Here is a 20,123-nt window from a genome sequence, read left to right as displayed (position 1 = left end):
TAGAGACCTGAAAACTCTGAGATGACCTAGACAGTTCCAGAAGAGCAGGGAAGGAAATCCAGGAGGCGGACGACCCTCCACCCCTTCCACCGAGCAGTCCTCGGGCAGACTGCCCACAAGCATTTCATGTTCTGATCAACACGGTGACCTGGGAAATTGCTTGAAAAGAATGGGAAACAGAAGGACTGCTCTGGGGTCTAGTCCTCACTTCTTTCTTTAAAACAAACAAAATAATAACACAACAACAATCAGGCATGTGGTGGACTCAGCGAGTCTCAAGGCCAGACTCACACGAAGGTCACTGGGTCTAACTGCCTGTCCCCTGACAGCTGTGTTGCTTCCGCCGGCCTGGCGGCAAGGGATGCTTACCCCTTCTTAGGAGGAGACTCTGGAGCCTTACTTGGCCGGCCTTCCCTGTGCTGGACCAGCACTAGCCTGAGGCTTTCCATCCCCTGGCTCTCCAGTCCTTGGGGCCAGGAGCCCAAGGCAGCTCTGAAAGCAAAGGCGGAAATAAGAAAGCCCCTGAGATGCCTCCCTGCGCCCGCTGTTTGCCAGGATGAAGCCGCTGCAGCGCCCTCGCCCTCTGCCCCCCACGGGGCAGCATCTCCTGGGGGACATTGCTGAGGTTAGTGGGTTATACTCTGTTTTCCGGCAGAGACGGCCAAAAATAGGCCCATGACATCCCACTTCCTACTTTTAAATGTGTACAGGCTGTGTTGGGTTTTTGTTTCTGTCAAGTGCTTTAGAATTTATGTTTAAAAACAGCTTTCTGCCTTTAAAAAAGTTTTCTTTCCTTCTGTCCCCACAGTGTCCCCTACCAAAGCAACTTACTTGGCTAGTCTGAATCAGAGAGGGGGACATAAACCCCAAGTACACAAGTAAAACAGCAAACAGGGCCTGGCAGGGCTTTAAGACAGCCTTCGTCTAAGTGACGTGAGTACAGAGACAACATTAGCGGAACCGACCAGACATTTCAGACATCCCAGGATCGACGCAGCATCAGAGGCTCTTGGATGCAGGCTTTGGGCTCCTGATTTCCAACCTGGAGCGGTAGGCTTTATGTCATCAGCACAACCCTCCAGAGAAAACCCAAGCCGCGAGGTGGGGCCTTGCAACCAAATGAGCTGCCCTCTGAACAGTCCCAGGCCTCCCGGAACTCACGATTTACCCATTTTCAGTGAAAACAAAGGCTTGTGCATTGCTCCTGACTTGATTTCTTGACTAGATGATAAAACTTAATGAGAGTCGCATTATGAAAATCAGGCTTGATTCCCACATGTTATGGGATTAAAAAATCTCTTTTATGGCATGTTTTGAATGTGCCGGTGAAGCAGAAAGTGTCAGCTGAGACCCCAGGTCGGACGCAGGGCCTGGGCAAAGCACAGGGCAGAATCTACTTGCAAAGGCTTTCCTGGATCCTTGGCAGCACCTGGCACAAAGTCTGCCTCAGGCTGGTGCTCAGTGACCTCTGCTTCCCTCCTCTCCACAAAACCCTCCAATGACAGCTCTTCCTGCAAAGTCTCAGCATCTCAGGTGACCCCTGACTCCCCTTGACGTTGCCACTCTCACCCCGACACACTCCTGTGTTATGACTCCTCGTCTCTGTTGGGTTCCGAATATCAGGAATGGCTTCCTCTCACCTTGGTTGATGCCCCAGTCATTTCCACCCGCCAGGGTCCAGCTCAAATAACCCACCTCCAGGAAGCTTCCTCAATCCCCCGCTGTCACTCTGTCCCCAGTCCAAAGAAATCTGCCACCTATCAAAGGTGAGAGTACCAAATAATCCAGGGAATGAATCCACCTGCAGAGACATCCCCATGGTTTTCTCACTAAGGTGGCAGAGCCCTGTCCCCTCCTGACATGTCCTTCCTGCATTCATCATGTGCTCATTTGTTTGACTCACGGGTTGTAAAAACTGACCTGTAGAACAGGACTCTATACGAGGAACAGGACTTGGTGGCAACAGCCAATCTTCGCCCTCAAGGAGCGTTATGTTGTGATGGAGAAAAAGGACAGAGAGGTGCACACGATCACCAGGGAGCCCCGACCCACGGCCGCCCCAGCCTCTGAGCCCAGGTCCAGGCTGAAGCAAGCACAGCCCCTCGCTTGCAAGGACCTGGGCACAGCGGGCATCGAGCAGAGACAGCAGAGGGAGACGACAGCCCCCAACGTCCGACACTGCCTGGCAGGGATCCACACTGTCCCGGCCCGCAGCACTGTTTCTCACCCGGGCCCTGATCGTACAGTAAGAAGATGGGCTTTAAAGACCTTCTGAGGCCAAGAAAGGACTGATCGTCCACGCTGTCTGTTTCACCCATTCCAGGGTGCGAACAGGAAGGGAGGACCCTCCAGGCACATACATCTTTCCAACCAGGACTCGGGAAGCAAGCTGACGGGTGTTGCAGCCCCTCTGATGTCCACGCAAGAAGGACAGGAAGTGTGGAGACGGCGGCGAGCGGGTGCATAGCGATGTCCAGAAGGTGCTCCCCCGGCTACCGCGCAGCCCCGAGCCCCACCGCTGGTACCCGGGAGGTCATTCCCCGGGCCTGGAAGCGGAGCCCGCATTTCAAAAGGGCCACCCAAGGCCTCTCTGGAGACGGAGGGCACGCCTGAGCTCTAGAGCAAGTGAGTGAATCAATGTTCAGGACGCTCATCAAATAATGGTTTGGCGAGCTGAGTATACATCAGTCAGGACAGGAAGCTCACTCCTCGCGTGTCATTTGTAAGGTTCTGGAAAAGGCACCAGAGGGCGGGAAGCTGGCAGCAAAGTGTATCTTGGGGTTCTGGCATCACAGTCACCCCAAACACTTGTGATTGGGTTGAGCTGTGTGGGACAGCCTCTGAATTCACGTGGGGCACCATTTGCGGGCCTCCAGCTCTGCAAAGCCAGGTCACTCTGCTGTCCTCAGACCTACTCTGACAGAGGAGGCTTGGCCTGGAGGCGTGGGAACCCTGGTTCCTGGGAGGTGTTCGTTAGGCCTGGAGCAGACCTCTTTCCTCAAAGCTGCAAATGACCAAAATGAGACGCACCCAGAGCAAAGCAGACGAGGCAGGCAGCTCACACTCGGGAGGCGTGATCCCAAAGGCCAGAGAGACAGGTGTCGCCCACCTGGGGGACAGCGTGACCCTCCCCGGTGGGCGCGAGAGCCAGAGCAACAGCCGCAAAACAAAACCCAGACACTGACAAACACCCACACCCGGCCACTGACTGAAGTCACCACACCCCAAACCGCAAAGTGGAAACAGAGCAGCCTTAACAGGCTGCTTTTAAAAATGCGGGGAGTTTTAAAAAATCCACCAACCGCGGTGAGAGCCCATCGGCAAATCAACAAGTGCAAAGAGTAGCTTAAATCTGCATTTCACAGATGAGTGACGATGGAGAAATAATGCAGCATGGAACCTGGCTCTCGTCTGCAGAGAGCTGAGGGCCGGTGTGGGTACTCGACGGACCCAGTCCTTAGGTGGCAGCGGGAGCCCCAGGGGAGGGGCCGCTCTCCAAATTCATCTTAAAACCAGGGCCTGATAGACAAAATATGGGTATTTACCCCTCACAAAGAACGTCTACGAAGGTTCAACTTGACCATTCCCCCTGCCTTTTCTGATCCTTTACCTGAGCACAACGTAGCTTCATTATATTCATTTACACTACAGAGTTTTAAGCCATGTCTGGTTGACTATTGTATATTTACATAGCTAATGTAATTATCACTAATCACATAATTACTGGAAATGTACATAATTGCCTGATCCAAACATATAATTATAATGTATAGCAACATTATGAATCCCATTTTTAAGATCTACATTTTGGGGCTATTTAAAGACATTTATTAGAAATAATTGTGGACTGCCTATAAAAGGTCTCGACGCTGTTTCTTGGTAAGGTGCTCCAAGTGCTTTAAAAAACAAAACAAGTAGCGATTCTATAATGCATTTTTTTTTTAAGAAAGGTGAAACAAAAAGCATACAAATAAAAGACCAAATTATTCTGGCCTGAGTCTATAGATTATGCTCTTCCCGTGGGGAAATACAGGTCAATCCTGCCCTGTGGGCTCTGATGGGTGTGAGCCAGGCAATGAGATCCGCCCCCCACCCCAGGCCTCCCTGCAGGGAGCACTCAGCTGGCCTGGACACCCTCACCACTTCCACCACCTCGACGATCTAGAAGCTCTTAGACAATATCTTTGCTTCTTGAATATTCTGGGACTATGAATGAACTTTCTTGGGGGAACGGTCCATTGAGACGTACTTTCACAATGGCAAGCTCGTCCCATTAAGAAGAGCACAATGACACTGGGAAAAAAGTTTTCTTCCACCTCATCCCTGCAGCATTTTCTGACTTTTCTCGTCCTCTTGGGGACAAAGATTCCCAGGATTTATAACTATGTGTTTAATAGACACCGGTTTATTAGACAATTTAATAGACGATAGAGGTTGGCCTCTATTTCTCCCACATCCATCCAACCAACCCGCCCATCTTCCTCACCGCCTTTTATTCCCTGTTCTCATGAGAACATCCCAAAGGTAAGGAATGTTGAATTCGACTGTTTATTTAAAAGGAGGTTCATATCATTTCTTTTTTTCCTGCAGAGGAAAGAAGTCCTCTCCTGAATTATGTGATGAAGGGGACTGATCACAGCTCAGCTGATATAATCCTCAGGACCACTTTTCCACACATATAAGACATTCAAACAAAATGAAGTAAGATGAAATATCTACTTTTTTTCCAAATTACGTTTTCAAAAGCAACAGGAAAGGATGGTGTTTAGTGATTTATTGTACCATAACACACAATAAGGTGTTGTAACAAAAGTCATCAGCAAGCCCATTGTGGTATATTACAGTTCTACAAACCTAGGCTCCAGAAAATGCTTTTCTGGGTTACTTTCGCAGTGATGAGGGATAGCAAGCCCTCTTCTCTGGCCAACAAATACTTGGGGCAAATCAAACCAGCTCTGCCATGATGCAGTTACATATTAAAACTCTCTGACTGGTGCAATTCATAAATGCAATATTTCAATTATGCCAGCAAACTAAACACAGGGGAAAACCAAGACCTACATTATACAACAAAAAGAAGAGACTGCAATTTGGTCTGACCAGTCTATTAGCAGACTCTGCTCCATAAAACCTATACACAACAGCACTCTAGGATTATCTGATATTAGGCATCAGGAAAGAGCAGAGAACAAATTACAAATATCAAAACAGAAGAACTGCTTTAAGAAAAAAATCTGGCTTTTAAGTCAGCTTGAAAGACCATTATTCTAACGGAGTTGGATGGAGTCCCGAAGACTTTGGGTGGCGAGAAGCAAAGCTATCCTCTATACGTTGCTTAATCTCGAGCAGAAACATCCCCTTAGAGGCGCAAAGGTGCAGATAGATTCTGGGCACATGAAGATTGATGGACCGGGTCACAAGGGGACTGCGGTTCAGAAGGAAGAGACCCCAAGGGCTGCTGTGGAAGGTTTCAGGGAGGAAGGGACTGGGCCTTGGGAGGCAGGTAGGGATTCTGGAAGCAGTACTGGCACAGGGGTGATGCTCAGATCCCACCAGACTGGCTCAGCTGGAGAAAAAAGGTTCATTCGAGGGGTGGGGGTGGGGGTGGGGTAGACCCTGGAGGGCATCCGAAGCCTTGTCTGGCTTGGGACCCAAAGCCAGGGATTTGCACTGGGGTTGGCAGCAGGCGGGAGGGAAGAATTTGAAGGAGTGTGTGTTCCCACAGACCCAAGAGCGTGAAGACAAAGTTCCTACGAGCCTGGAGCAGAGCAGGGCTGCTTCATGCTTTTAATCATAAAACAAAAACAAAAAAGAGAGAGAGAGATACAGGAAGTCCCTGGGGTGTGGGCGGTGGGAAGGAGAGAATTGTTTGCTGAGCTTGCTGGACTTCCAAGGAGAACATTCAAGAACAGTTAGTTCAGGTTTACAGAACAGAGACTGGTGAGTACCCAAAGCCAGGGATGGAGGTGTGTGAGGCTTTCAGGAGGAAGAAATAACGGACTCCACGTGCCGATTCAAGGGCAAGCCCAAATACAGAATAGCAGACTGCCTGGGCGCAAATCACCGGCTGCTCTGTACCTTGCTGGTAGCACCTGGGAAACGGATGTCCTGACCACCTGTCCTCCTGACCATTAAAGGCACTAAACCAGCTTATAAATACAAGGAGCACCAATGAAGCATCTTGGAACAGCTGTTATACTTCATGGGACACCAAGTGAATGTTTGGGATCAGGGATTATAAATTACACTTGAGTAACTTTATGTCATGCATGTATCTTGACAGTGGCTATTGAGAAATTAAAGATAAAACAAACCACTGCAACTGTCTCAGGAACACCGTTCATGGATAAAGGAGATGCTGGAATTTGTTATAAAAAATACGCTGGGGACTGGTGAACCATGCCTGGGAGAGAGGGTGCGAAAAAACCGCCAATGGTTTTGCTGTCACCGACCACCCTGGACAAGGAGAGGAAAGGCCCCTGGTGCTTCAATCCCATTCTTGTCTCAGATGTGCTACCTCTAGATAAATACTGGGGTGGGGGGTGGAATCGGCCCCATAGACATTCCTGATACTAACCTTGGAAAGTTGATCCACTAGGGCTTTCTGGAATGGGGACTCAGTACCAAAAATGAAGCACCTTTCCACAGGAGGGCAGAAGTACAATTTAAAAACCCCCAATCAGGTGAACCCACATTGTGGGACATTGTACAAACCTATTGGCTTGGGCTCTTCAATGATGTCAATGCTTCTGAAAGTCAAAAGGACCAGGGAATTATTTTAGACTAAGGAGACCAAAGAGACATGACAACTAAATGCCACATATGTCCCTTGACTGGTTTCTGCACACAGGCAAACAAACCAGCTAAAACAGACGTGTGGGGGAGATGTGCATGTGCCATCTATGTTAGATAATGTTGTAATGAGATCCAATTTCCTGGGGGTGATGATGGTGGTGTGTTTATGCAGGAAAGGAGCCTCTAATACATGCCATAGGTACTTAAGAATAAACTGCTGCATCTACACATTTCTTTCAGATGGTTCTGGGAAAGTCCATCCATCCATCCTCCATCCATTCATACACATGTATCTCTATAAAAAGAAAGCACGCGATAACAAATGTTATCAACTGGTTAATACAGCTGATGGGAATATCAGTGTCCGTTGTGCTATTCTACCAGTCTTTCTGTAGGTTTGAAAATTTTTTTTAATATTTAAAAAAAAAAAAAATCCTTGAATCCCAAACCCCTTACACTGCAGCAGAATCCCAGGGATGCGGAAGGACAGTCAGTGCTCCTAAATTCTTTTAGGTCGGAGCTGTTGCAGGGCAGACAGTCACACAGTAGAACACGCCTTTAATGCCTCCGCACCGCTAGCTTGAGCCACATCTACAAACAATTCCATATGGACGGCTCCTGGGAGATGTTTTCCTGGGCCTGAGTGAGCTGGCCAACTGGTGTGCTAGCATATTTGGGGGTCGGGGGCGGGCTGCTGAGCCCACCCCGCCCAGCGGCTCCCCTCCTGAGAGAAACCCTGCAGTGAGGTCACGGGTAACCACGCCAAGCCAAACCCAGCCGACAGCACGGACACCAGCCGGCCAGGAGCACTTCACGCCAAGCCCAGGTCCACTGGCGCTGGATTTGTAACCATTCCCTAACGAGGAGAGGATGGTGCTCAACCCACATCTCAGAGTTCTGCCCCCGGGTTTCCACTAGATTTTAATCCTGTTTATTTTTCCTTTCATGAATAAAACACTTCCAGACATTTTCAAAGATACCAGGGACGTGAACAGATCATGAGGGGCTATGCTGGGCTGCTGAGGAATATCTCAGAATTTGTGCTGGTAAATCTTTTAATTCGAAACAGATAAAGTCCAGAAACTTCCGCAAGAAAAAAAAAAAAAGATGGTCCTAATATGCAGTGTCTTTCTTGTGCAAAATGATCTTGGGACAAAATGGACCTCAGGGCCTGCTCCCCCCAACTTCCGTCCTAGCCCCACCCCTGCCCTGGAAGCAGGCCTCAGCCTACTTGAAGGTCAGGCCTACTGACCACGCCAAGGACACCGCCAAGGACACCGGCAGAGGGTGTGGGACGGTGGGAGGTGCTGGGGGTGTGGCGTGGGTCGAAGCCTGGCTAGGAGACCAGGTGCAGGATTCCAGGGCGGGTCTACACGTCTTTGGTTAAAAACCGCCAATCACGCTGGCTCTTACCTTCACAAATTCTGTCCAATCGCTGTCGCTTGACTTTGTGCTTATCCACAAGGGCCATTCTTTATCGAACTTTGCACCTCTCTGATTCAAAAGGCAAAGCGGTCCTCTAAGAACTTAGGGGCCCTCGCAGGAGTCTGCGGGCATTACGCCACTACGCGCCCTGAAACAAGGAGAAAAGAAGCCTTACTCTCTGGACACCCTGGGGGCAAGGACGACAGGTCATTCGGCCTTGGCTGCCACTTGCTACAAGGGGACCTGCCCTTGGGCGCTTGCTCTCCTCCTCAAATGCTGGAGATGGATTTGCTCCACGTCCATGGGACAGTGTCCCGCCTCTGAGGGAAGCACGCGAACACGCACAAGACAACTGTCTTTGGTTCCTGAAAGTGGTAAATGGCAGCATCTGGATCTCTTGCTTTTGACTTTGGGGCTGTAAACACCAATTACTGACCAGCCTGAGTCATGATACTTTGTACTCCAATGCCAGAGACCAAGCTATAGCCAGTGGGGCTGGTCCTGTACTTCTGTGAACCGCAGAGGGTCAGAGTCACAGATCAACCCACACCACCTAGGAACACATCCCAGGGGCCTCTGGACAGATGCAGACACCCAGCTGCCGCTACTCTCTCAAGGCCTTCTGCCAGGAGGTTCACAAAACCTTTCAAAACTGCCCTTTGGCCACCGCTCAGCACCACACAAGCCCCTTGCTCCACCGCCTGAGAACGGGGCAGGAAGGCACACACCACCTAACCAAGGTTTGACCAGGGCCACCTTCCGGAGCCTTCCTTGCATCCAGAGGGAGCCACAGCTGGCATCGGCTGCCTGCAGCTGCCCCACACCCGTGGTGTTTCAGGCAGAGGAGGAAGGGTCTCCCACTGGGGTTGGGGTATTTGGGCCTCTCCAGAGGGAAATCCACATGCCACACCACCTGAGGAATGGGGAGCCCGATTTGGGGAGAAAGTCGGGGCTACGTGTTTGGGAGACCCTGACCTTCATTTCCTGCTCAGCCAATGTACCAGTTGAGGCCACAAATCATCACCTGTAACCCCCAAAAGTCCCACAGCTTTTGACTCATTACTGCAGTTATTCTAACAACAACTACTACTACTACCACACACACACACACACACACACACACACACACACACACACACACAAAGTCGTCCTCAGTTATCCAGCAGAGGAGGAGGGGGTGAGGAGACAAACGTGAGGCTCCAGGGTTAATAATGAGGATTATTATGTATGATCACCAGTTACGCAAAACGCTGGGAGTTACTTTATCAAAGGTCGGAATGCAGGTCTGACTATGAAAAGGTAGGCGACTTCCTGGAAGTTAATGACTAATTTCTCAGCAATGAGGCTGAAAAGATTTATGGCAATAATTATGTGCTTTTTTAAAAAAGAGCTAGGAAAAAAAAAAAAGCACAATTTCTAATCACATAAATAATTAATGCAACATCCAAGAGACACCAAACCCTTTCCAAACCTGGGACGTTCCCCACACCTGGAATGACCCTATTGGACACGCGAGGAGATGAAGGCCATCCTGAAGCAAGCCAGAGCAGCACTGGGTTGACGGGGTAGGCAGATTTCTAAACTCCTGGTTTCACTTTTGCTGGGCTTTATGAAAGGTAATCATGCAAACGGGGGAGGTGGCTTCTTACTGGTCAACTTGAGACAGACAGACAGACAGACAGAGAAGCAGGACCTCCGATCCAAGGGTTTCTGTCCGAGACAGACCCTCAGAGGTCGGCTGGCGATTTTCATTTGCTCGGGTCCCGGGCTCTGATCAGCGGACGGCCCCTCCTTGGCTCTGGCGTGGAGACAGACCCCGTGTTAGCCGCCGCATCCGGGGTGAGAGAATTAATTAGTTAATATTTGTGAAGTGCCTTGGAGATGAGAAATGACAGCATTATCATCTGAGGCAAGACGGGCTTCACACCCTCCTCCTCCAATTCCCCGAGTGAGGCATAATCATTCTTTTTGCTTTCCTTTGAATTTTAATTTGTATAATTAGATGGCTTCCTGAAAAATTGATAAGTAGAATCTCGATTATGCAATCAAAGGAAAGATCAGGCATCAGCTTACACAAATTGTCTGCGTCCTATTATTTAAAAAAAAAAAAAAAAGGCAACTGACTTGTGTGTGTGGCTTTGGGGGGTGAGGTGGGGTCTCTCTGTGGCTGGCCCTTCCACGGGGTCCCCTCCAGCTGCGGCACCCACCCCTGTCTCTGACTGGACATGCTGACAGAGCATCCAGAGTCGTGAGGCCACTGGGCGGAGTCTGGTTTGGACTTTACAGCAGTGACCGCGGACTAAATCACGTAGTCTCAATCCCCTCCCCTCAATCGATCCCTCCCCCCCCCAATATTTCTTTTTAAGCAACAATGTATGACATTCTTGCTTAAAAAGAAAGCAAGAATGTGTCAATGTATGTGACATTTTCCTCCTTGGTCCTCTGAAGGAGCGAGCTATTCACCAGGACTTAATTAACATGACCCTCTTCCTAAGGACAGGGACAGGCCCTCCTCAGAGCTGAGCTGTGAGCAGCGGTGCCTGGCTGGTGTCCATGCCGAGAATGCCAGCACCCTGCTATCCACACTGGCCCTGGGCGCCCTCAGCGGGGCCCCCTAACGGAAGCCCACCGCTGCCTTTACTTTACACCAGTCTCCACTCATAAATCACGAACTTTTTGCCACTACTATCATCCATTGACACTATCTGGTCAATGTTTAACCACAATAGATAAAGGTCCACATAGGGAAGAAAAAGCAGAGGGGGATGTATTACACTGTCTCACTTTGACTGAAATTGCAAACCTCCACACCATATTTGTGGGTGGGAAGAGAGTTCTAGAACCTACTTGCAAAATGACTGCATTAGCAGGCTCCATGTTTGTACAGTGCAGACGCTGCTGCTTATGTTCCAAAGCGGCTGTGCAGATCAGAGAACACGCAGGAAAACATTCGGTGCCCAACAGCGGGCCTCTAAGAACCACTCGTGCCTTCCTCTGGTGACAGGCCCCCTTGGATGCGGGCCCCAGGCACACAGGCACATCCCTCCTGCTGAGGCTGGAGGTAAACCTCGGGGAAACTCAGAAAGGTCAAAAGGAAATTCAGGTCTTTTCACAGGTAGGAAGGGTGTACCGCTGACAAACCTTACAAGAAAAAAACACTGCCTTCTCTCCCAAAAGAGATACCAAAATCACAGGGCAAACCACAGAAAGGTCTACCTAAAGTTCTGTTAGCTTGAAACGAGGGGTGTGATCTAGGGCTGAAAGGTTTGGTGTCAGGGAATTCAACTTATTTCAGAAGGGGAGAAAGATGCTTGCACAAGAAAGCTACTTAGAGATTCTTGATTACTAGAAGGAAGATACAGGTATGGAAGATTTGTCCACTTGTGGGCTTCAAAGAGAAGCATGAGAGTTAAGAAAAGGGAGAACAAAAAGGAAGACTTCATTTTACAAACAAATGCAAAACACCCAAAAGTGAGGTCGTGAAAAACAAAAGGTTCCCCCTCATCAATCACCGTCTAAAATCTGGGCAGATTATCTTTCCTGAATGACCGTTAGCAGCCCCGCCTGCCAGGACCAAAGCACTGCAGTGCACCGAAACACAGCCATCATTAATTTACATTCTTAACATCTCAAATAAGTTTTTAAGACCCCCTCAGTTTCTTTATTCTGGTTCCTAGTCTTTGTAAAGATTAGGCAGACGAAGGAATTTACACAAAGTAAATGATGTCTTCAATGATGTCTTTCAAAATGAAAATTCCCCTAAAACCAGTTAAACGTGAGGACAGCCTTCAATTCTTTTAAGGAAATCTACTTAAACACTATGTCAATAGAGAAACCAAGTTTTACGATATGATAATAAATTAATATTATTGTAGTTAAGCAAGTATTGCCGAAGTTCTCCAAGTGAACCCCAGGAATCTTCAGAATACGTTCCACTGTCAAACCTGCAAGTGGGGATCAGGGGGAGATTTAAAGTCTGAGAGGTTGCCCCATGACCCAAGGCAAGTAGAAGAAGCTCCTGCAGCCCCAGCAGCATTGGTGCACGAGGTCTCCCAACTTTCTAAGCCTGGGATCCCTAAAGGAATGACATAACTCCTTGGGTCTCCTCTACCATGGCCTACAAGACTCTCCTGATGTGGCAACAGGGCCATTTACCAACTTCTGAATGACCCAGCAGGGAGGCACCATCCAGGTTAAGGCAACACCAAGCACCTGCTGCCACAGGCAAGGACCCTGCAGGTGGGGTGCCATCCAGCAGATCCACAGGGTTAGTGTGTTTTCATAATGCCTTGAGAACGCTGGCCCACCAATGACCAAAAAACCCTCTTGATTCTTCATCTAGTCCCAAATAAAGCCACAGGGCTTCAGGCCACCTCTAAAGAACTTCTTCCAGAATCTTCAGAAGCCAAACAAAGGTGAACAACAGATGATAAGCTGGGTAGAATCCTCTGAACAGGTAGATGTGGGTTTTGTTTGGTCAACTATACCTGAAGGGCCAATTAAAATCCAGATAGAACAAAAGAAACGTTCTACAGGGGTGAGGGATCAGTGGGAAAAACACGGGCTTAGCCTTTGGTTAAATGGTTGACATAATACCCCAGTTAATAACAAAATAATTAAAACTACACTTTAAGGAAGAAAGAGAAGCTTTGGGGGAAGATCTGCTGTGGGATATGAGTTTACTGAAGTCAATTTTGTCAATGTCCCAAAACAACTACCGTTCCCTAATTATAACTCAGTAGCTTTGGGGCATATTTAGGTTTTGGGGGGAGGAGGGGAAACATATGGTTCAGACATCTAGTGGCATTAAAAAGTGCACAGGGACGGCTCCCCTCCCCCACCCCAGGGGTTACCAGCAAGACCCTTCAATACACACCGGAGCTTCACTCTGGTTCCTGGAGCCTCCCCCATTGGGCAAGGCGGCTCATATTTCCCCAGGGAATGCCCAGCAGCCCAGCCCTAGGGTGACAAGGTCACACCCTGGTCACATGCCCTCCATCTGATCCACGGGCCCCACCCTCTGATCCCCTGGGGCTGATGCAACACCAGTGTCCCAGAGAAAAGTGCAGATAGCTCAAGAGCTATTAGCACCGGGCCACCGCCCTTTCCAACAGCAGAGGCCAGGCAGGCTTCAGAGCTCAGATGGAATTTGAAAAGGGCAAGCCAGTGTTTACACCATGTTATGATGGACCCCCAAACCAAGCAATGACATTTCTATACTAGGACATATGAACATGCTTACCCAACTGGATTAATACACAGAAGATTAAAAATAATTATACACACACACACACAATATACAATTCAACAATTCAGGCCAGGTCAAAATCTGCCACCAAATGGGTTACAAAGAATTAAAGTTTTCAGAGCCTTTTACAGTTTGGATGTGAAGTTAAGGAATTGTGGGCCTGTGACTTTATTTTTTTCCGTCTAACTCCCACCAAAATATTCTCTGGGGCTTTGAAGGAGACAAAGAAATGAAAAATGAAGACTCTGTAATTTATGTTGAGCTTGTGACAGCCATGAAACATAGACAGCAAGTCTTTTAGCAGGTGGAATCCCAGTGCTGGTGGAGGAGCGTCCTGTGAGGTCTGAGGCTGCCAAGGTGAAAACCACGCTTCCTGGGACGACCTCCTGGGACGACCTCCTCGGCCAGCAAATAATTTCTGAGTGAATCCTTCTGCCTGGTTTAGATTTAGAAAATACATCTCCTGGTGTTAAATGCAAAACTCAAGAATTCTAAATATTTTCGCTTGCTAAAAGCTTTCATCAAGAACAGAGAACTTGAGCAGAAACAATTCATGATTTTCCTAATTGGCTGTTTTATTTGTGTCATAATGAAAATTAAGTGTCGGTTAAGAAAATAGGATGCTTCTGTGGTAAGGATTTTCACACTTTTTCAAAGCACCTGACTTACAAATATGCTTTAAAAATAAATACATTCGTTCTAATACTAAAGCATTCTTTAAAAATAAAAGCAAAACAAAATGAAACAAAGAGGTAAAGGCAAATAAGCAAACTTTCATCCAAATTAAGAGGTGTCAAAGGACACCTTTAATTTCCATTGTGTTGAGACTGAGGAATCATAGAAACACGGATGAATTTTTCCTTTCCCAATTTTCTGACCCTTTCCTCCTTTGGCAATTTTGATCTGTAGCTAAGTTTGGTTGAATAGGGTAAAGGGATAAGCATCCTCAATTTCTGTGCGGACAGAGGAAGTTCCATCCTGACCAGATGCCCCATCCTTTTTTACATACTACATGCAAGAAATTATCATAACAAGTTTATATCTGAGCCAGTAAAAGTGAACACCATACAGAGGAAGAATCCAGAACGTCGGAAAGTTTGGAAAGGTCTCATAAAATGCCTGCAGAGGAGCACTGGCCATGGTGAGGTTTGGGGGTGGCCACTCTGTGCCCCAAAGGTCACCTGAAGGTGATGTCTGCAGGCTGTGAAACGCCTGTGCACCCACATCCATTTGCTGTGGTCCAGTGCAGAATAAAAGCTTGGATAACTGATGGCCACTAGGGGCTTGGACCTGGGGGCCACCAAGGCAGGAGCCACCAGGAGACAGCTAACTGGAGGTTATATGTTAAACTTGTGCTAAACTTTAAAACAGTCTATGGAATGGAGGTGGAGGTGCCAGGTGGGGAGTAAAGAAGATTTAACATTTTAAAGGCAACTTTGGATTATTTGGCTTATTCTAACATATATGAATTGCACTTGTATTTAAAGGAATTAGTTGGTTATCAAACAAACAGCTATGATGAGATCTTAAATGCTTAAAAATCTTGATGTGAGTTTTTGTTTTTTTTTTAATTGCTGCATTGGGTCTTTGTTGCTGCACGAGGGCTTTCTTGGAGTTGCGGCGAGAGGGGGCTACTCTTCGTTGTGGTGCACGGGCTTCTCATTGCGGTGGCTTCTCTTGTTGTTGAGCACGGGCTCTAGGCGCGCGGGCTTCAGTAGTTGCAGCACATGGGCTCAGTAGTTGTGGCTCGTGGGCTCTGGAGCGCAGGCTCAGTAGTTGTGGCGCATGGGCTTAGTTGCTCCGCAGCATGTGGGATCTTCCCGGACCAGGGCTCGAACCCATGTCCCCTGCATTGGCAGGCGGATTCTTAACCACTGTGCCACCAGGGAAGCCCCTGAGACTTTTGAAGATGTCTGCCTCTTGATTTCTTGCAACTGGGAGGCTCTAAATCCTAGACTGGCTACTCGGAGTGTCCACTTTCCTTAGGGGACACAACTGCTTTGCTGTCCTTGTGAGATCCTAGCCCATGTGTCTCTTGACACTGTGCAGTCTGGAAACGTGCAACGGCATGAGCTCTGCAGTCTCGACTCACTCCCAAAGCCAGTGGAAACCACCGGTGAGGGCCCACCTTCTGTTCAAGCCCTTCCCTGGAGCAGGTCCACCCAGAGGAGGCCTGGCGCCCAGCGATGGGGCCCTTTGGCCAGCAGAGGGCACTGCACACCCTGCACGGCCTTCCCGAGGCTGCAGAAACCTGAGCTGCTTTGCCAAGGCTCGCCTTGCTCATCTCAATCCCAACTTGGACTCTGCAAGAACCTGGAGAAAGTGAGACCAGATACCCACAAAAGGAAAGGTCTGAGATGGCTTCAGGATGACACACTGCATGTCCCCTCAATCTCAGGATGCAAAAGGGACAGAAGAGACCTCCAATCTCCCTGAAAGCAACAGGTGTTTAGCCTTAGGAACAGGACCAGCCAAGGGAGAGGAACACAGCGGCTGCCCTCCTGCTGTCTATCTCCTAGGCTGGCAACTGAGGTTCGCCCTTTCAGAGCTGAAGTTCAGGCACTGGAGAGGCGGGTCACAGAGCAGGGAGGCTCTCAGCCATGGGCTTGGGGTCCTGATCCAAGAAAGGCCATGGGCCACCCTGAAGGATGATTTTCCATTATATCCACGCTTCCTGTGTAAAGATACATCAACGAGGAAGGAGCTACAGTGACGAAAGATGAAACAACTTGGCAGAGACGTAATTTATAAAGAGAGGAAAGGCTTGAGGTGGGCCTGGGCAAAGGGCGTCAGGGTTTCCATTACAAACCACAGCTCCCGGGGCACCACACACACCTGCTTACCTGGCGATTGCTCAGTTCTCCTCAACCCGGGATCTGTTTGTTGTGAAACATGTATGACCTCAGGATACACAACCTTTTCAGTAGACATTAATTTGGAGAAGAAGGTGGAAAAAAACAGATTTTTCCAACCTTATTCAGGAACTGATTCTGGCCAGTGGCACCGGCTGGGAGGTGGGGCCTTGTCTCCGGGCCCCTGAACCTGAAGGTCGCAACCTTTATGGATGCGGGCTTCTACAGGCCAGGCTGACCACCGCAGAGGGACAGCTGACCTGTCTAGTCTTTTCTGATCACCAAGTTCTAAGAAGCCGACACACTGATGTGGTAAATCAGCTCTCTTCTCCACACCTGCAGGGCACCCAAATGGTTCAGGATGGAGAAGTAAAGGAGGGGCTGGTGCAGTCCATCAGTGCTGAAGTAGGGGACACACACACCCCATCCAACCCCCACGCCTCCACAGGACCAGCATCCTTTCTCACTACCATTTCAAAGCCAAGGGTGCCATAGCAACAGATGCCACTGGACCACACGGCTTAGTCTTGATCTGACACGGCAGGAGATACCTTTGGAAGGACCCCACACAGAGATCCTGGGGTGGGATTCTGCCTTCTCCAGGAAGCCTTTTGGATGAGCCTCTCTGCCCTTCTTGCCTTGCGCCTGACACCACAAGCCCCTGCCCATCTTGTTCCAAACCACATTAAGTGGGATTCGCTTTGACCTCCTGGGGGAGGGTACTCTGTACAGCCCACTTCAGGGTGGACAACCCAGTGAGGCACGTGGGCTACCTGGTGGCCTAGGTGAGGCTAAGAGAGGCCAGCAGGTAAGGCCCAGGTCAGGCTGACAGGAGAGGGGGTTTAAACTGGTCCAGGAGAGAGGAAGTTATCATCAATGCGAAGGACGGACGGCTGGGACTCTTTGTCTGTTTTCAGAAAGCAAGTGTCCGGAAAGATTATCTCAAACACAAGCAGAAGAGCTCACTCCAAACCTGACCATGTGCCTGAGGGAGTAGGGACCCAGCCTCCCAAGTTCAGTACCGGACAGGTCACATAATCGCCAGTCAGGAACCAAACCCAGTAAAGGCTTCTGAGCAGCCCTGCTCCAGACCTGCAGCCTAGCCTGAGGTGCGCAGGCAGGCTGGGAAGAGAGAGCTTCCCAGGACCCGGGCACGAGCCTCATGCAGCTCAGCCCGTCACCTCCCAGGTCCCAGGGCAGCACTCTAGGGCATGGCAAGGGACAGGAGTGCTCCACGTGCCGGGGGTGGGGTGGGGGGGCGGCGGCCCATCCTTTATTTCAGGGAGGTGCCGCTGGCACAAAGGCAGACACGCAGGAAAGCCAACTCAGGCCTTGGGAGCAGAGTAATAACTTTGTTTCATGACAACAGATATTCTGCGTCTGGGCCTTTACAAATATCCAAATTCCATCGTAATGTTTCTGTACAAGGAAAGCCACTGGGCTGTAGCCGTGGAGGCATTCAGAAGCCCACAGTTCTCACACAAGAGTTTTCTGGAAATGTGAGGCGGGAATCACAAATCCCGAGCTACAGAAAGTCTTTCGATGGAAGAGCGGTTCTTCCCAGACCTTATCTTTTTAACCTGAGTCATAGAAAGGAAAATCTTAATCTTCTATGTAGCTATTTAACAATATGAAATACAACTTGCGGCCATTCATTTCGCTTAACACGGTCTTAATGTGGAGGATGAGGAATGTAACGGAACCCAGGGGGAGGCAGGCTTTGTTCGTATCCACGCCGGCCACCGAGGGGAGCGGGTGGCTGGAGGCCGGGCTGGGGGCTGGGGAGGAGAAGCGGGTGACACTTGTGCGTCACATGATTTCATCTTTGCTGATCAAATTCGAGAAGTAAAGAAGGGAGCCGCTAACTAGCTTCTTTTGTTTTTGTTAATTTCAGGGTATTCCTGAGGTTAAACAGTCTTCTTGAATTATTTCACCTCTTTTATTATGGACTCCTGGCTGGCCTCCAAGGCTTTGGTGGGTAAAGGATGCCATTTTTGCATTGATTGCAGCCCCGAATGTTCTGTGCTATGGCTAAAATCTCACTTGGTGCAGAGTGGTTGCTGGAACAGGGGAGAGGAGGCAGCAAAGCTCCCCGTGAGAATTTTCTAGGTGTGACTCCTGTCATGAACAACTGGATTCTTCACCGACAGGGCGAACACTGGGATGGTTAGGGAGGATGGGGGCACTTGTGAGTACAGTCGCCTGTTTAGACAATTACAGTTGACCGTGTGCTAATGCCCAAGGATCCCCATTTCACATGAAATCCTATTAAAGAACTCCTGACAAGGTGATGGGCATTTAAAAATCTGCTCTGAGCTAACTTACGGGGGCCCCACCAGACCAAGAACAAGATACGGACCAAGAACAGACAGGGGAAGGAGGCTCCAGGGAGTCAGACATCTGGACACTATGTTCATGTCCCCAGACCAGACAACCCATGGAAACGACACAGGATGACTTCCTGGGGAAAGGCAGGCTCCGGACCGCCCCCCTGCCTGCAGCACCGTGCTTCCTGCCTTGGGAGTCCAAACTGCTCGTCGGTGGGCTCAGCGTCAGTGTACGGACCCCCAAAGGCCTAACACACATTTTCTACTAGCTGCCCACAGCCATACTGCCTTGTTATGGATTCAATTATGCCCCCCTCCACTGCCCATTATGCTGAAGTCCTAAGCCCCAGTACCTCAGTCACCTTATTGAGACAGAGTCTTTATAGAGGTAATCAAGTTAAACTAAGGCCCTAATCCAAGGTGAGTGGGGGTTCTTCTAAAAAGGGGAAATTTAGACAGAGATATGGACAGAAGACCGCACGAAGACACAGGGAGAAGACGGCCATCTACAAACCAAGAAGAGAAACCTGGAATAGAGCCTTCCCTCCCAGCTCTCGGAAAAAACCAAGCCTGACACCTTGGTCTCAAGATTTCTGCCCTCCAGAACTGTGTGACAGTATATTTCTGTGGTTTAAACCACCCAGTTGGTGGTGCTTTGTTATGAAGCCCTAGCAAACCACGTCACGCCTACTGATGATATTGGGGTGGCCACCCCCAGAAACCCCTCTGGGATCTTGCACCAATGATGCTTAGGGAAGCTCAGGACCGCCTTGGAGGGAAGCCTGGCTGTGGTGAAGAGGCGGCCTCTGCGGGGTGTGATTTGTCATGGGTCCTGGCTTTATTACAGAGCGCCAACTCAAACCACACCCAGCCACGTGCCCCAAAAACGCAACAAATACGGACACGCCCACAGCTGTACCCCAGGGGCTGCTCTGCCAGGCACTGGGCCTGGCTGCAGGGGGGAAGGAAGGGGCTATGGGCCCAACACCAACCTCCTGTAACTCCTGAGGAGTGGCCTCCCGTGAGATAGAGAGACCTGTGTTTTCAAGGGAGAGACACAAAGAAAACTGTCCCGACCGTACTTTGCTTTAAACCGTGTTCTGCTCCCCAAATCCAAAGATTGCTCTGGACACACTGCCCCTGTGTCCTCTGCGTTAGCAAAGGGTAGATGTCTCCACCTTGATGCCAGGGGTGGGGAGAAGGGTGGTCCCACACTGCCCTGCCCCTTCTCCTCGGTCAGGCACCGGCGGACCATGCTTCCGAGGGGGCGGGAATCTGCCCAGGAGTCCGCACGGCCCCTCGGGGTGCCAGCACGCAGGTGACGCGGCTGTGCCGTGAGCACCAGGGTCTGAGTGATGAGAGCCTAGCGCGAAGCTCCACTAGGGATCTGAATTCCACCCGCAGTGACAAGATGAGTTTCTCCTTCAGAGTCAGGGATCCTGGACTCAGGCTGGACACTGTGACTCTAATGGGCTC

The 20,123-nt window shown here is 49.6% G+C and overlaps 1 protein-coding gene across 7 annotated transcripts in view; it reads right to left on the bottom strand.

The window, feature by feature from the left end:
• The window catches only part of CTBP2 (C-terminal binding protein 2), a 164,471-nt gene that overhangs the window by 43,933 nt on the left and 100,415 nt on the right, over positions 1-20,123 (bottom strand). For 3 of the 7 annotated variants that reach the window (XM_082423060.1, XM_082423062.1, XM_082423061.1), the window contains one exon: positions 8,209-8,368. The exons of 2 other annotated variants lie outside the window; for them this stretch is intronic. In XM_082423060.1, the coding sequence (XP_082279186.1) occupies positions 8,209-8,266 (58 nt within the window). In that variant the 5' untranslated portion in view covers positions 8,267-8,368. Of the gene's footprint in view, positions 1-6,714; positions 6,750-8,208; positions 8,369-20,123 lie in introns of all 7 variants that reach the window. 2 more of the 7 variants (XM_082423064.1, XM_082423063.1) reach the window with 1 other exon arrangement.

The sequence above is a fragment of the Balaenoptera physalus genome (genome assembly GCF_965194825.1).
Source record: "Balaenoptera physalus genome assembly, chromosome: 14".
NCBI lineage: Eukaryota > Metazoa > Chordata > Mammalia > Artiodactyla > Balaenopteridae > Balaenoptera > Balaenoptera physalus.
Note: the sequence above shows the minus strand (reverse complement) of the source record. Positions and strands in the feature narration are given on the sequence as shown.